Source organism: Typopeltis vanoorti, chromosome 8, assembly GCF_054136105.1.
Source record: "Typopeltis vanoorti isolate ZY-2024b chromosome 8, IOZ_Tvanoo_1.0, whole genome shotgun sequence".
NCBI lineage: Eukaryota > Metazoa > Arthropoda > Arachnida > Uropygi > Thelyphonidae > Typopeltis > Typopeltis vanoorti.
Window position 1 is genome coordinate 114,759,277 of NC_143556.1, and position 17,206 is coordinate 114,776,482.

Sequence of the window (17,206 nt, forward strand, 5' to 3'; positions counted from 1 at the left end):
TGTTCAAATGAACAAGCACTTAACAATGAATATGAGACCATCAAACATACCTTTATAAAAAATGGATACAGTATAAAAACCATTTACAAGATCCTCCACAAAGATACCACTAATAACAAAAAAGATTTCAAGAATGTTATTGCTATACCATATATTAGAGGCATTTCTGAAAAAATAGACAGAACACTACACAAATAACATCAAAACCACTTTTAAACCCCCAACAAAATTAAGACACCTACTCAGTTCTTCCAAGGATCCTCTGCCACACCTAGCCCACCCAGGGGTTTACAAAATAGATTGCACATGTGACATACCATACATAAGGGAAATAGGGTGAACCATCCCAATCAGAAAGGATGAACACAAACGACACATAAAATACCTCCATTTTGGAAAAACTGGCCTTTCTGACCACGCACCCCAAACATACCACAGAATTGATTGGAAAGGTACCGAGTCCCTACACCGCACCAAAACCTGGTTCGAGCAGAAATTCAAGGAAGCATGTGAAATGCTCAAACATGATCCGAATCTGAATAAAAATGATGGTCTAACTATTTCAAGAATGTGGAGGACCCATCTGCAACCTTCATAGCAACCACGAAGAAAAATCTCAAAACAAGAAGACTTGGTGAAGTGTTTTTTTTTTTTCCTGAACATTAAATAGCAACCTGTACTGTACAAATCCAGAAGATAATCGTAGTATAACAATATAAACTGTATAATTCCAGAAGAATCCTAGTATGTGGGGACTTTAGTAAAGTTTATTGTAGGCATAGACTTCTGTGGCTAATTGGTTCAAAAGATATGTTTCCGTGATTACACCAAGTTTTTTAATATTCAGTTATACAAAATACTGAAATAATAGTTCCCGACAAGTTTCATAAATCGTAGGATTTACATCTTCAGGGGGTAAATAGTGTAACTTAAAGTGTAAACAAGAGAATTAATAAATACAAATCATAACCATCTGACTATTCATAAAACTCAAATAACAATATGCAGATATAAAACATTATCGACGTTGAAAAATACTGAACAATGTCACGTGTTCTTGTTCTCGTTCATACAGTCCGAGCTCAGATTGAGGTAGATTTTTTATTAGAGATGACCACACTTGATGAAGAATTAAACCTTGATTTTTATTGCATTGGGTTGGGTTTTTTAGCATATTAGCAACTTCTTTATCATCATCATCATCAAATTCCTGCCATGTACCCTCAAGGGATGTACAGGATATGATAGTACTACATGAAAAAAATTACATCATTATTAATTTCCTATCTACAATTTTCCTCCAAATCAGTCTGTTACTTGTCAAGACTCCAACCTTATCAGATCTTATATTTCTATCGTCCAAGGCACTTTGTATCCTATCAATCCACCTATATCATGGTCTTCCTCTGGGTTGTTTTGCTGCCAACCTGGCAGAGAACACTTGTTTTGCTAATCTTTCCTCGCCCATTCTGTTTAAGTGACCATATCACCTGAGATTAGCTCTGCTAACGCATTCCTGGATGCTGACAACGTCAAGTTCTTTCCTAATATCCTCATTTTTAATATGATATTGCCATTGATGTGTTTTTCCACTGTGCTGTCATCACTGCTTTCATTTAGCAGTTTTTCAAAGTAATTACTCCATACTTCAAGGATATCTTTTTCTAGAGTTTTTATGTCACCTTTATCATCTCTAATTCCTTTTACAGCACTCTTCCCTCCATTCTTAAGCTTCTTCAACAACCTCCAGAATATTTTGCCACCTTCTTGATATTTATTTTCTATATTCTTGCCAAAGTCCTCCTATGACTTTTGTTTAGCTAGTTTTACACAGTGTTTAGCATTCTTGCATTTGTCTCTATATTCTCTAAGAGCACAAGCTGACTTATTTGACAGGAACTTTTGGTATGCTTTCTTCTTTTCCTTCACTGCCTCTTTAACTTTCTGTGTCCACCAGGACGTTCTGATTTTTTTATCCTTACAGACAACCTCACCACATGCCTCTCTCGCAGAATCAATCAATGTTTTCTTCAGAGTTTGCCACCGAATCTCCAAGATTTGATTCCTGTTCTCAAACTCTTTCATTTTTTCTTCAATAATCTTTGTGTATTTTAGTCTACAGTTCACATCTGAGAGCTGCTCAACTTTTATTCGCTTTAAAACTTTCTTACATGTTATTCTTTTCAATGTGAAATTCAATTTTATCCTGCTCAAGACTAAATAGTGATCACTTCCAATTTCAAATCCTCTGTACACTCTGGTGTCCTGCACCAGGGAGAAAACATTACTATCAACAATAACATAGTCAATGAGACTTTTCTTATTCCTAGCCTCTTCTCTCCATGTGAATTTGTGCACATTTTTATGTTGGAACATGGTGTTAGTAATAACCAGTCCATGTCCTGAGCAGAAATCCAACAGATATATTTGCCATTATTATTAGCTTTGCTCTTTTCTCCAAATTTTCCCAAATTATTTTTGTATGTCTCACAATCATTTCCTACTCTGCTATTTAGATCACCAACAAGGACCAACTTTTCATTTTTTTTGTGTCAGTTGCTTTTTCTAAAGCCTCAAAAAATTCCTCCACTTCTACCTTAGTAGAACCTTCTGTGGGACCATAGGCACAAATAAGTCTCATTGTCCAGTTCCCCATTCTCATATTTGCCCACATTACTCTACTTGAGACTGACTGCCATTCAAGAAGATTAGCCTCGTATTTTGTGTTGAATACTATGGCTACTCCTTCTTTTCCTTGATTGTTATTGCCTGAATATAACATTTTGTATTTATTGCTCAGAAAGATCTCACCAGTTTTGGTCTTTTTTGTTTCAGTCACCCCTATTATGTCGATCTGGTACTTATCTAATTCCTCAGCTAGCTCCATTTCTTTGCCATTCAGGCTTCTTACGTTGATAGTACCGATCTTTAACTCTGGTGATGTTGAGTTGGGGTTTGTTTTCAGATTTGTTCCAGTAGCTGACTTTTCGCTGTTCGCCCTGGTTCCCTGGCGAAAACAACGGGGGCCTTGTTTAACCGGGCGACGCCCCAGCCGGCATGAAATTTTGTCATGTTGTACCATCATTCTATATTTTGGTTTAACCAATAAGAATACAATTTGGTCGGCTAAATCCCAAATTGCCAGCCCATCCTTGTCCGTTCAGTATCCAAGTAGATACCCAACAGGGTGCACCACGAGAAGGTGAGGATTGGACATTAGGTCAGAAGCCCTGGTCGGTTCTCCGCATTCCTTTAAAGGCCATGTGGAGGTCTCCTCTCAGTTATACAGCTTTGACCCTTAAGCACCTTCTTTAAATTTCCTTATATAACTGTTTTTTTCTATGTATGACATCTTTGTTTTTTGCCAGAGTACATCAAATATGCTAATATGCTAAAAAACCCAACCCAATGCAATAAAAATCAAGGTTTAATTCTCCATCAAGTGTGGTCAGCTCTAATAAAAAATCTACCTCAATCTGAGCTCAGACTGTATGAACGAGAACAAGAACACGTGACATCGTTCAGAATTGTTCAACGTCAATAATGTTTTATATCTGCATTCTGTTATTTGAGTTTTATGAATAGCCAGATGGTTAAGATTTGTAATTCTTGTTTAAACTTTAAGTTATACTATTTATCCCCCTGAAGATGTAAATCCTATGATTTATGAAACTTGTCGGGAACTATTATTTCAGTATTTTGTATAACTGATTAATAAAGAATGTGGTGTAATCACCGAAATATCTTTTGAGAGTTTATTGTAGTTTTTTTTTTTTTTTATCACTAGAGGGCATGCTAAGAAAAAAAGATTCGTTAACAACATAGATGTAATTTACCTAGATTATATAGAGTGCAACAGCATGTATCTCGGTTCTTATACACATGTATCCTTCTGATGATGACCTCAATACAGGGGTCGAACGTCAAGTTATTATTTTATTATTAATCAGTAAAATAATCTTTTCAACACGTGTTTTGTGTCCCTAAATTCATAAATATGAGTGTACTGATTTTGTTTACAAAAACTTGAGTGTTCCTTCTCATTTGTACAATTTCGACACCATGGTCCATACACTTAAGTAGTAGTAACACATTGAAACTAGGGAGGTCCAATAAAGAAACTCTGTATTCTAAGGCACCTTTCGCTATACCAATCAACCTAGATTCATGGTCCTCCTCTGATTCTTTATTCAACCATCCGGAAAAAAGTGTTTTGCTAACCATTCCTCTCCCATTCTATTTAAGTGGCCATACCATCTTAGATTACCTTTGTTCATGCATTCCTTATTGTCCTTACTATTCCCATTTTCAACATGCTTCTACCACTGATGCTATATGTTCACTCCCTTAATCTTTCTCAGAACTATCATATCTGTGTTCTCTAGTCTTTGATCAAGAGGTTTATTTCTAACCCAGCACTCAAATCCATAAGTTAAAATTGGTTTGAAAACTGTCTTGTATACTGCTATTCATAACCTACTTTAATGTATTACACCAGATAAACTAAATCATAAAAAGATATTTATTAACTGGTTTATATTTCACTGGATTTCAAACCAGTATTATCTTCAAAGCAAAACAGTTTGTTACAGTTTTGAAGCAAGAATGAGTAAGTGAAACAATTCAAATTGTAATAGACAAAAGATTTCAAGTTCTAATTTGGCACCCTCTAATGTTGTAAAAAATAAGTATTACAGTTGTGTCGGAGATGATCTTAGAATAACACTCTCCCAATTTTTGGTGACTTAATGCAGCCATACTTGTTATGGTTAGGAGAATGCTTCATAGTCATTGCTCTCTAAAAATAATCTTTCTGACCTGTAACAACTTCTAAGCACGCTAGTTTTTTCTATCTAACTTGTACAAACATTTTAAGAGTATTGCAAGTGATTAATGCTAAATAAGACTGCTAAAAACTGCAATAAGTACAATATGAACATGAATTTATTTTCATAGTTAAAAAGTTTGGCAACAAATTTGGCAGTGTTAATTACTGATAAACTCATTTCCAAAATACTAGAATATTTACCCTGACTTGACACCTTGCTTTTTCGGCTCCAGCTGGTTCACCAGTTATAGATACCTGTATAAAAAACAAGATACTTATTCAAGCAAATATTAAATTTATAATAAAATAAATACATTGAAAAATATTAACATTAAAAAATAACTATTTTGTGAAGTTCTAACTTCACAAAATAGTTATATACATTTTATATTATTATTATGGCGACTCAAGGGAGTCCTTAGACTCATCGAGGGAGGCCCTAAACATCATGTCCATACAACTATACGACATTCTTACAGTATCTATCATGTAAATGTAAATATACATTCATTCCATTATTAAGATATGAATATACATATACTTCAAAATTTTCTTTAACATACTTTCTTTAGAAATTTTAGGTGCTCTCAATCATACAATATGACTTATGTAGGATGGAAGGCAACTATGTAGTTAAACTTATTTTATGCCCATAAATATTCAAAGTTAATACTTCATGTCAAATATGGATTTCTGGTATTTCATTTACAAATTTTATATTATTATTATGGGCGACTCAAGGGAGTCCTTAGACTCATCGAGGGAGGCCCTAAACATCATGTCCATACAACTATACGACATTCTTACAGTATCTATCATACCCTGCCTTGAACTCGCTCACCGTCATAGCACCCACATCAGACTCTGGCAGCTTATCCCACTCATTTACCACTCTAAAAGTAAAGAACCCAGCTCTAACACCCTTGCTAACCACACTCTTTCCCAGCTTCAATAGCTGTCCCCTAGTTCTCCCACCACCAGTCCTGATCTCAAAAATATCCTCTGAATTAATCCTATAGAAACCTTTAGCAATTTGTATGTCTCAATCATATCTCCCCACTTCCGCCTATCAACCAATTTCTGCAACCCACAAATCTTCAACCTGTTCTCATAAGGTTCATTCCATAGGCCTGCTATCATCTTGGTCACTCACCTCTGGATCCTCTCCACCTCCTCTCCATCAAGAAGAAACCTAGATCTGGGCACAGTAGTCGAGATGAGGTCTTATCAAGGCTCGGTACAGAGGTACAATAACTTGCTTGTATCTGCTCGTCAAAGTATTTTTTAACAACCAAGTGAGTCGATGAGTTGATTTAGCCACTTTTGCAATGTGCCTCCTAAACTTCATCTCCCTATCCACCACTACTCCCAAGTCCCTGGCCTCATCAATCACCTGGAGTACAGTTTCACCAATGTGGTATACTGCTGCTAATCTTTTCACCCCAAAATGCATAACCTTACATTTTGTCACATTAAATTGACATCCATTCTCCTTAGCCCTGAACTCCAATCTATCCAAGTTGTCCTGCAAGATTTTTACATCTTCTGCATTCACTATTGCCCTACCCAACTTTGCATCATCAGCAAACAAATGAACCGTTCCTCTTAGATCCTTCCCTATATCATTAATGAACAAATTAAACAGCAGTGGTCCAAGAACAGAACCCTGCGGCACCACTAGTCACAGGCCGTCTTTTGGACTCTACTCCTGAATAAACTAGTCTCTGATATCTGTCCATCAACCACCCTCCTATCCATCTCACCAACCCTATATCCATCCCCATATGCTGCAGTTTACGGATTAGAATTCCATGTGGTTGGTATCCTGTCAAAGGCATTAGCAGATCCAGCAGTATCACTGTAAACCTATTATCCTTATCCAGTTCTGCTGTCAGTGTGTTATAAAACTTGAGCAAGTTACTGAGGCATGATCTACCCTTCACAAAGCCATGCTGTCCCCCATACAGCATCTTGTTTTCATCAATCCATTCCTGTATTTTTCCCTTGACTACTTTCTCCAAGACCTTGACGACGACTCCTGATATACTGATCAGTCGATAATTTGCAACAGTAGTCTTGGATCCTCCTTTATACAGTGGAACTATTTTCCCCTCTTTCCACACCTTCAGAACTAAACCAGACCCGAGACTCAGATTAAACAACATGGTCAAGGACACTGATAATTCTTCAGCTGCTTCATGTAAGACCTGTTCCGGTATACCATCCAATCCCACAGATGTATTCACATTAAGGTTCTGTAATAAACTATTCACCTCCACTTCATTCATCACAATTCCCATATAAACTAATGGTTCCTTCATTTATTCAATGTCACCACCTGGATGATATACTCTTGCAAAGTGCTCGCTCAGTAATTCCACTATATCGACTGATTCAGTGACCTCCTTACCATCGTCATTCCTTACAATCATTTTGCAGTGTACAGTTTTTTTTTTTTGCTTGCAGCATATTGATAAAACTGTTTGGGATTCTCTTTAGCTTGCATAGCTAGTTTCCTTTCATAATCCACTTTTGCTTTTTTTTTTTACCACACTCGTTACCCTTCTGGCCTGCATTTTATACCGTTCGTGTGCCTGCAGGTCACTTCTTTCTTTAAATTCCCTCCATAGTTGTTTCTTTTTTTGCAGCTCAAGCTTAATGGTGTTATTCATCCATTTAACCCCTACTTGTTTTACTATTTGGACCCTAGGTATACAATCAGCCATAATCCTGTAAATGCTCCTTGACCACTTTCCATGCTCTATCGACATCCAGTCCTTGCAGTTGTACATGCCATGGCACTGATCCAAGCAATTTCCTAAGCTTGTCATACTTGCCAGCACGGTAATTCCACATATACCCTGTCTTAATCGAAAATTCTACACCTTTAGCCACCTCCCAGATCACCTTATGATCACTCTCACCAATAGGTGGCAATATGGTCGTATTCATTACAGTCAAATTCTCAGATGCTACTACCAGCACTCTCGCACCCATAGTATTTTCAATTACATGCTGTCTCAGATAGTTATCCCTTAATAATTGAATAAAATCCATTTCCTTCCTCACATGTGGCCTCTCCTCCTTCCAATCAATGTTCCCATAGTTAAAATCCCCCATAATAATTACCCTCCTTCCACTCATTCCATCAATTTGTTTATGCATACTATCTCCACCATCTATTCCATCACCTGGTCTATAGCAGCACCCAACTGTATATTTTGTTCTGCCAGTCTCAATCTCACACCAAATAACCTCAAATGAGCTCTTTTCACTACCCTGCAATACAACTTCAATTCTACTTGGCTACAGTTCATCAGCTATCATCAATAACATTCCTCCCCCCATTTTATTCTCTCTGTCCCTCCTAAACACACTATAACCTACACATTCTATCCCACTAACTATATCATCTTCTGTCAACCATGTTTTACTAATGCCAATAACCTGTGGCCAGGAAGAGCCAATCAAGGCCAAAAATTCTTCCTTCTTGTTCCTGATACTCCTGGCATTAGTATACATGAAATGCAGAGTTCCCTTTGTCCCACCCCTAACTTGATGTGTTCTTCTAACTATCCCATTCCGATTTCTTGTCCTTAGTACTGGCTCGGGTACATTATATACATTCTTACACTCAACTGTCTCACTGATGTCTGCATATCCACTTCTCCCCCTCCTTGGTAGTTCTAGTTTCCCTGGTTCTGCACATCCATTTTCACTTCATTCCGCAACACTTCACTTCATTGTATATCACAATAAACAATCGTTAGCAATAGAAAATAAGTAAATAAATATACTCTTGTACAGATAACCAAACTTAATGTCTCATTATAACAAAAATAGTCCATAAGCTTCTAAACTATTGTCGAAAAAAACAATCCTTAACAGTTTTGGATGCAAAGTAGTCTCCTGATCTGGACAGTCCTCAATTATGCTCAAAATATATGCTCTAGAATTAACTCATCCATTATCACTATACCATTTACCCAACAGCATGGAATAAAGCCTATACTCAAGCCTCCCTCCCACACACACACACACAAAAAAAAAAAAAAAAAAAAAAAAAAAAAAAAAAAAAAAAAAAATAGAAAGGAAACAAGGTAGCCAAATTATCATATTCCTCCAATTTATACTGGCTACAAACACGCAATTCATTATATAGCACAATGTAGATTGCCCATGGGGTATCCATTGACTTCTTTCCAAGCAGCGTATAAAGCTTTGATTAGACCACATCTGGATTTCTGAAATTTGAATGGAATTAAATAACCTTGGATATGATGCAAAGACATAACAAAAATGATCTTAGGACCGTACAATGTTTATTGTGAGAATAGACTGAGCAAGTACATGCAGAGTTTGTAGAGTAGAAGGCAAAGCGGAGCATGATTAAAACATTTAAGCTGATAAAGGATTATTATTGGATTAACACCAATTAGAGTTTTCATATGGTAAAATGAAGAGAATGAAGGAAAGAAACAAGGACAAGGTGCCCCATCTCTGGAAGTTACAAAAGGAAGTAGTAAGTTTCTTGCATGAAGAGTGGCAGGAGCATGGACTGCATGATGGAGAGTGTGGTAAAAATGCAAACGGTGGATGAGTTTAAAGAGTGATATGATAAACTTTGTATTGACTCCCATGATAAATCTTGTGACTCCATGGAGATCAAGAAAATAAAGTCAACTTTTTCAACTCCTAATTAATTAATGATCCCTAATATGGAAAGAATAAAATGACTAAACAACAAAAAATCAAGAAGTTGACTTAAAACCTATTCAAAACAAGAAGGATTATGAATGAAAACTCAATCAAAAACTTGACTTAAAAATTATTTGAAGACGTAAATAAAATAAGTAAAAACCTAACAGAAGTAATAATCTCAGCATCCAATGAATCCAAAAGCAACAAAAAAAAAGAAGAAAAAAAAAAGACAAGCTTTCAGAGGAAACCTTACAACTACTAAAAAAGAGACAAAAAACAAGACAAAAACTTAATTTTTAAAATAGAATATGCAGAACTATGCAAAACAATAAGGAAAAAGATGAGAAATGAAATAAGATCTCATAACACTAAAAAAATAAAAGAAACAATTGAAAACAATAAAAATATGAAAATACTAAGAAAACATTTATCAGATAGCAAAAGTCAAATAAAAGATTAAGAATTGAACTACAATAAGGAACCAAGAACAAATCCTAAACAGGGTAAAAGAATTTTATAAAGAACGCTATAGTGATCCTTCAATAGATAAATCAAATATAAATAACCCTTCTCCGTCGCATATAGAATTCATCTCTCCCATTCACTTCAGATGAAATAAAACAAGCATTAAAACAAATGAAAATGTCCTGGTGAAGACCTAATTCACGTAGAATTAATTAAATGGGGAGGAAACAATATAATTCAACATATCACAAACTTACTAAATCTATGGAGAATATATGGACCTCCTCCAGGAAATATACCACACTGCAATAGTAATAATCCAACTTCACACAAGTAGCAATAAAATATCAATTGAAAAAAAGGTGTCCAACAAGGAGACTATCACCCAAAATCTTTACAGCAGTCCTTCAAGAAATATTTAATAATATAAAGTGGACACACCTTGGTATAAAAATTAATAACAGAAACTTAACACATCTAAGATATGCAGATGATATAATTTTTGCAAACACTCCAGAAGACCTTAATATAATGATAGAAGACCTATATTGTGGAAGCAGAAAAGTCGGTCTAAAAATAAACAGAGAAAAAAACTAAAATCATGTTTAATCATTTTGTAAGACCAAAAAACATAATATAATAGAAAATAATTCCTTGGAAAGAGTCTTCATATACATACTTAGGGCATCTCGTTGATCTAAACTGTGGACTCCAAAAGGAAATAAATAGGAGAGTTCAACTTGCCTGGAATGTATCCAGAAAATTGAAAAGCATTTTTCAAAACAATGATGTCCCACTCTGTTTAAAAAGCAAGATATTTAGCCAGTGTATACTTCCAGTCATCACATGTGGTTGTGAAACTTGTTCACTAACAAAAGCACTAGCAAATAAACTAACAACAACTCAAAGAAAAATGGAAAAGTTGATGCTAGGCACAGGGACACACTGGAACAGTGTGCAATATGTGCGATGCACACAGGCGCTAGGCAAATAATAACAAATAATCACGTATTTGTTATTATTCCTCAAGATCTTATTTTATTCTGATCATAGTTCTAACAAGTAGTTTAGCGTAAACAAGTAAAAACGTGAACTTGCGTGAGTTTACTGTTTACCGGATGACGAGTGTTTGAATTTGTTTAACCTTGTTCAAACTCACTCGCATTTGCTTTAAACACATAAGAAATCTGCTGCAGTTTTTAACTTTGTAGTAGTTTTTTAATTTTGTAGTAGTAGACCACTAAGGCAACATAAAAAGACAACACAATTTGATTACAAACATGAAAATGAAAATATAGTAGATCCTGAGATTTCATTTAAAGTAAATTTTTTTCTCTGCATAACAGATCAAACATTAGAACTTTGCAGGAAAGATTTACTTTATTAAAAGAACATATGAATTCATTTCAGTTTTGTATTTGTTAAATATTTCACAAAATAAAGAACGTTTATTAACTTGTTGTAAAAAGTTACAACAAAAATTAACACATGAGAATCATTCAGACATTGACATAGACTATTTATGTGAAGAAATTTTACACTGTCAACCATTTATTTCTAATTTTAAAAACGATATATATCAGATAATTGAGTATATTTATTCAAACGACTTGATCACAGTTTATCCAAACTTTACAATTGTTCTTCGGATTCTTTTGTCATTAGCAGTATCTGTAGCATCTGAGGAACGGTCCTTTTCTAAACTTAAAATTATTAAAAACTACTTGCGCTCCACAATGGTGCAAAACAGACTTTCAAATCTTGCAATTATATCAATAGAGTCAGATATTTTGGATCAACTTGATATACATGATATTATTCAAGAATTTTCATTGATGAAAACTAGAAAAGTTCAATTCACTAAGTGATTTTTCTTCCTGTTTAAATATTTCTTTACCCAATAATGTTTTATATACTTGTAAGTTTATCTGTTTCTTATTTATACCTATACAAAGTACAAATGACAAAGTGATTTTCTTGCCAAATAAAATATAGTTAATTTAATTTTGTACCAGAAAATATTTAATATTTCTGTTTATATAAAACTGTAAGTTTATCTGTTAATTTACGTAAAACTATATAAGGTGCAATTCGCAAATGATTTTCTTGCCAAATAACATAAATCACTTTCAAAAGATATATTTCGGTGATTACACCACATTTTTTATTATTCGGTTATACAAAATACTGAAATAATAGTTCCCGATAAGTTTCATAAATCGTAGGATTTACATCTTCAGGGGGTAAATAGTATAACTTAAAGTTTCAAATCATAACCATCTGACTATTCATAAAACTCAAATAACAGAATGCAGATATAAAACGTTATTGACGTTGAACAATACTGGACAATGTCACTTGTTCTCGTTCTTGTTCATACAGTCCAAGCTCAGATTGAGGTAGATTTTTTATTAGAGCTGACCACACTTGATGGAGAATTAAACCTTGATTTTTATTGCATTGGGTTGGCTTTTTTAGCATATTAGCAGCTTCTTTAAATTTTCTTATATAACTGTTGTTTTCTATGTATGACATCGTATTTTTTGCCAGAGTACATCGTGTCCAGTGGAAGTGGTATGGAAAGCAAGTCAATAACGTTTTATATCTGCATTCTGTTATTTGAGTTTATGAATAGCCAGACGGTTATGATTTGTATTTATTAATTCTCTTGTTTAAACTTTAAGTTATACTATTTACCCTCTGAAGATGTAAATCCTACGATTTACGAAACTTGTCAGGAAATATTATTTCACTATTTTGTATAACTGAATAATAAAAAATGTGTAATCACCGAAATATATCTTTTGAACCAATTAGCCACAGAAGTCTATGCCTGCAATAAATTACTTTATTTTTTTCCAAATTATTTTTGCTGTTTTTGCACCCTTCTTGTATGTTTGTTTTTTATACATTTTTTTTTTAATTTCTGCTTTTTGTTCCATAAACTTATAATTAATATATTTCGTATTTCAATTTACTCACTGATACATTTTTATAAAGTGATTTTTTATTGGGAGGAGGGGTATAGGGGACCAACTAAAGTTTTGCACACAGGCAGCGGACACTACTGGCACGCCCCTGGCTAGGTAATCATATAAAGATAAGAAGCGAAACACCTGAATAAGAAGCCAGACTCACATCACTGACATCATCATTCACCATAAGCGACTAAAATGGAAATGAGCAGGACATCTATCCAGAAGAGAAGATGAGCGATGGACCACCATACTAACGAACTGAATTCCAAAAGAAGGGAGATGAGGCCGAGGACGTCCTAAAAGAAGGTGGAGTGATGAATTGTAAAATTTTGTTGGGGAGAATTGGTCAACCATTGCCAAGAACAGAGAAAGGTGGAAAGAACTGGAGGAGGCTTTCGTCCAGCAGTGGACAGAAAATGACTGAAAAGAAGAAGAAGAATATGGATTCTGACACTCCCACTTCACAGCAGATCTCTTAGTCAATTAGTAACTGTCTCATATGCCATGGAATCAGTTGGAGAACCTCATTTGGTCACTCCTAACAATTGCAGGGCATTTGATCAGATCTGATCAGATCTGGCATAGAGGCTTATATACAAATTACTATGGTTTGCCTTTTACCGTATGCAATTTGGATTGTCAGTTTTATGTCTAGTCATTTACTAGATATTATGGCAGATAATTTCCTCTCTTCAGATTTTCCTACCAATGACAGATTAGATAATCTGGAAAGTCAACTATAGATTCTAAGCCACATTTTTTCAAGCCACCTTGCAGAACACCATAAGTAGCAATGACAATCATCTACCATCAGAAAATATTTACTAACACAATGCCAGAATAGGATTTCAATCTATGGTCTTGTTTGCAAAGCAGCAGTGCTGTTCATTGAGGCCAATGTGCCTCAATGTGGTTTACTTGCTAGACAGTTATGCCACTAACTTTTCAGCACTCCCACCCTATGACTCATGTTTTGAATGCTGGCACCAAACCAAACTTTTAGTTTAACTTTTAACCTACCAGCAGTACAGTACTAAATGTGTTATAGATTACCAACCTTTCATCGATAGGTCTGACTAAGAAAAAAAAAAAATATTTTCATGCACATTCCCTATAAGCAAAATAATCTTTTCAAATGAAATACATTGGAGTTAACAAATTCATTCTTCTATGGATGTGTGAACCATTATTAGAGTGGAGTTTTACTAAACCAGTATTAATCCGGCTAATATTTCTTCAATTAAGTGCTGTGAGGACATCATGTTGGAGGCTTGATGGAATGTATACAGCACTTGGAAAGGATTAAAACAGATTTTAATACTTCCAATATTTCATCTCAGTCACTAAGACATCTTCAGGGATTACAAAAAAACTAATGTAACATATACACACAAAGACGACACAATACTAAACTAACCACATGGATGACTAAAGTCCTTTGGTAGAACAGATAAGGGTAGCAAGTTTGTGGTGGGGCTTAAATGCTGTGTGTTGTTAAATTGTGAATGAAACTATGTTGTGTAATTTATTTTTTTTCATTCACATTTAACATTGCTTATTATATATTAATCATAATTTGTATAAAAATTATTTATTGTTCCTTAATTAAGAATTACTATTTAAATATTTGTTCTAAACTTAACCTACTATTAATTTATTAAATAATAATATGTGTAGAAATTTATGATAACTAAAATATATATGTAAAGTAACGAAAAGTGTATTATAAATAATTGTATACGTAATGAAAGAGCTGATTAAGTAGCTCAAATATTCTGTTTATTCTTATTTGTGAAAATTTAATGTTATGTAATCACTTATGTAAGAGTAGAGCGTTGTATTACATTAGCGAAATGTTTACGTTCATGCGTTGTCATGGAGACGCATGAAATAAACAAGCACGAGTCGAAGAGTGCATGACCTTGGAACGAGAAAGGAGGCAATAAGAATTTGAATGAAAGAAAAAAAAAAGGAGTTTTGCAGAGCCTGAAGGAAAGTAGGATATAAGCAAGGAAGTGAGAGAAAGATTATAAATTCCTTAGGGCAGAAATTCAAGAACATAGTATTTAGAAGTGAGCAAAAAACGCAGTGAATCTTATACTCAGCTGCAAGTGAAATCAGCTGTGGTTATAGAGGAAAATTGATGTCGTAATCAGATAAATAAAGAACTGGACATTCAATGGGAAATTCTGATTAGTTCCAGTTAATCTTGGATTACGTCTTAATTCTGTGTTGCCCTGAGAAGAATTATAATGAATTTATCTAGTTGCAGAAAAGTAAACAAGGAAGGATATCAGTACCTTATTGCTGTTGTTTAGAGTAGTGAAGCGCGATTAACAGTAGTTCAGTTAAAGCGTTGAAGAATTTTATTTAATGTGTTCCGCTAGCTCAAATAAGTTAATTCATAAGTGTGCTCGCAATAAATTGATGTATTGAAGATTGTATCTGGTAAGAGTAGTCATACATGTTTATTTATTCTAACATTAACTATGGCGTGTCTTCGAAGTTCAAGGTCCGAAATAAGATTGCTTGGATTAATGTCTACCTTAATTAGTGCCTGCTGTAACATTAAGTACAACTGACAGATGTGTGCAAACTGATCAAATGAGAAGTTTTGTTTTATTAACTTGAATTAAGAAAATTTATAATTTTGAAGCAGTGAATTGTATGTTAAAGTTTAGAACATTGAATTGGAATGAGTGACTTAGCAAGATGTATTAAGTTATTTGTATTGTTTCATTTAAAAGTAGAATTCATGTATTTGCTATATATCATATATTAAATGTTTTATTTTGTTAATCTAAATATTGTGTTTGCCTGAACTCCCTTTTATTGCACCGTTCATAAAAAATTCAAATCTTGCGGGTGCCCCAAGTAGAATAATAATAAATGATTCGGCCTAATGAGAAGACTGCTAACTTAATTAAGAATTGATCCTACTATTTTATATAGACTAATCTAAAAATAGGGTGGCGCAGTATAATTATAAATTTCCCTACTTTTGGATCGGTGATCAATTCGCAATTAGTTATTTTATTTATAAGAGTGACTTGAAACTAGATGGTAAATTAGAATACAACATGAAAATAGAACGTCACAACAGTGTGAAGGTTGTACTTTTTTTAAAGTCTTGGCTTTTTCTGATGTGCCACGGATGTAGGGTATGGTAATGGCATTTCTGAACTCCTTCTGAAGAGATGGCAAGGGAATGGGGGAGGAATTGATTATATTTTTAATACTAAGACCTATAGCAGATGCCACTAACACACCATGCTACAAACTGTCAAAGCAGCTGGTAAAACTCTGACCCCTCACTGGACTTACCACATCCTATATAAAAAAACTCTACTCAATTTTAAAACCCCTAATAGAAAACCTAACTTTAAATAATACAGACATATTGGTAAACTTTCACATCACCTCACTGTTTACCAATATTCCCTTAATAAACCTTAAAATAAACCTTAAAACTCTTAGAAAACATTTTTCCTTCTTAGATCTCTTTTGACATCTTAGATCTATTTTCCTTTGCCATCAATTCTGGTTATTTTTTTTGGAAGAACAAAATTTGCAAACAGATAGAGGGAACTATATGGGTTCCCCCCCTCTCGGCAATTTTTATATGGAAAATTTTGAAAAAAGAGCCATAGACTCAGCCCCTCTCAAACCTTCTATCTGGCTAAGCTATGTAGATAATGTACTCTCTATAATAAATTTAGTTTAATCCTTTATCCAAGTGTGAGCAAACAAAGTTTGCGCCTGAAAGTATCTTCAGGACTGGGGTAAGGTGGTACAACACCAGGGCACTCCTTGCAAAGGTGGAGCAAGCTACCAACACTCCTATCTCAATATCTCCCATAATGCAAAACACATCTCCATGCAGATATGTCTAATGTTATGCATTAAGGGAAGGGCCACAACCCAGACTAGTTTTGACCTTTATTGAGGTCTCTTCAGTGGGAGCTAGGCCCGAGTGGAGATACCAGGCAGAAGCATTAGCAGGTCATATCTACCTATAGGAGTTGCCAAATGGTGTGCCACCCTTTTTTGATAAATTACTATGGATTTAGAGAAAGATGAAGTTTATTTTTCACTTGGTTAGAGTATAATAAATTTAGTTTAATCCTTTATCCAAGTGTAAGCAAACAAATTTTGCGCCTGAAAGTATCTTCAGGACTGGGGTAAGGTGATACAACACCAGGTGGTACCCCAGTCCTGAAGATACTTTCAGGCG

General features: G+C 34.6%; 1 protein-coding gene across 2 annotated transcripts in view; it reads right to left on the reverse strand.

Annotated features, from left to right (window-relative positions):
- The window catches only part of LOC150104295 (protein bicaudal C homolog 1-A-like), a 321,235-nt gene that overhangs the window by 167,129 nt on the left and 136,900 nt on the right, over positions 1-17,206 (reverse strand). For both annotated transcript variants that reach the window (XM_090396901.1, XM_090396900.1), the window contains exon 6: positions 5,030-5,083. In XM_090396901.1, the coding sequence (XP_090253027.1) occupies positions 5,030-5,083 (54 nt within the window). The remainder of the gene's footprint in view (positions 1-5,029; positions 5,084-17,206) is intronic.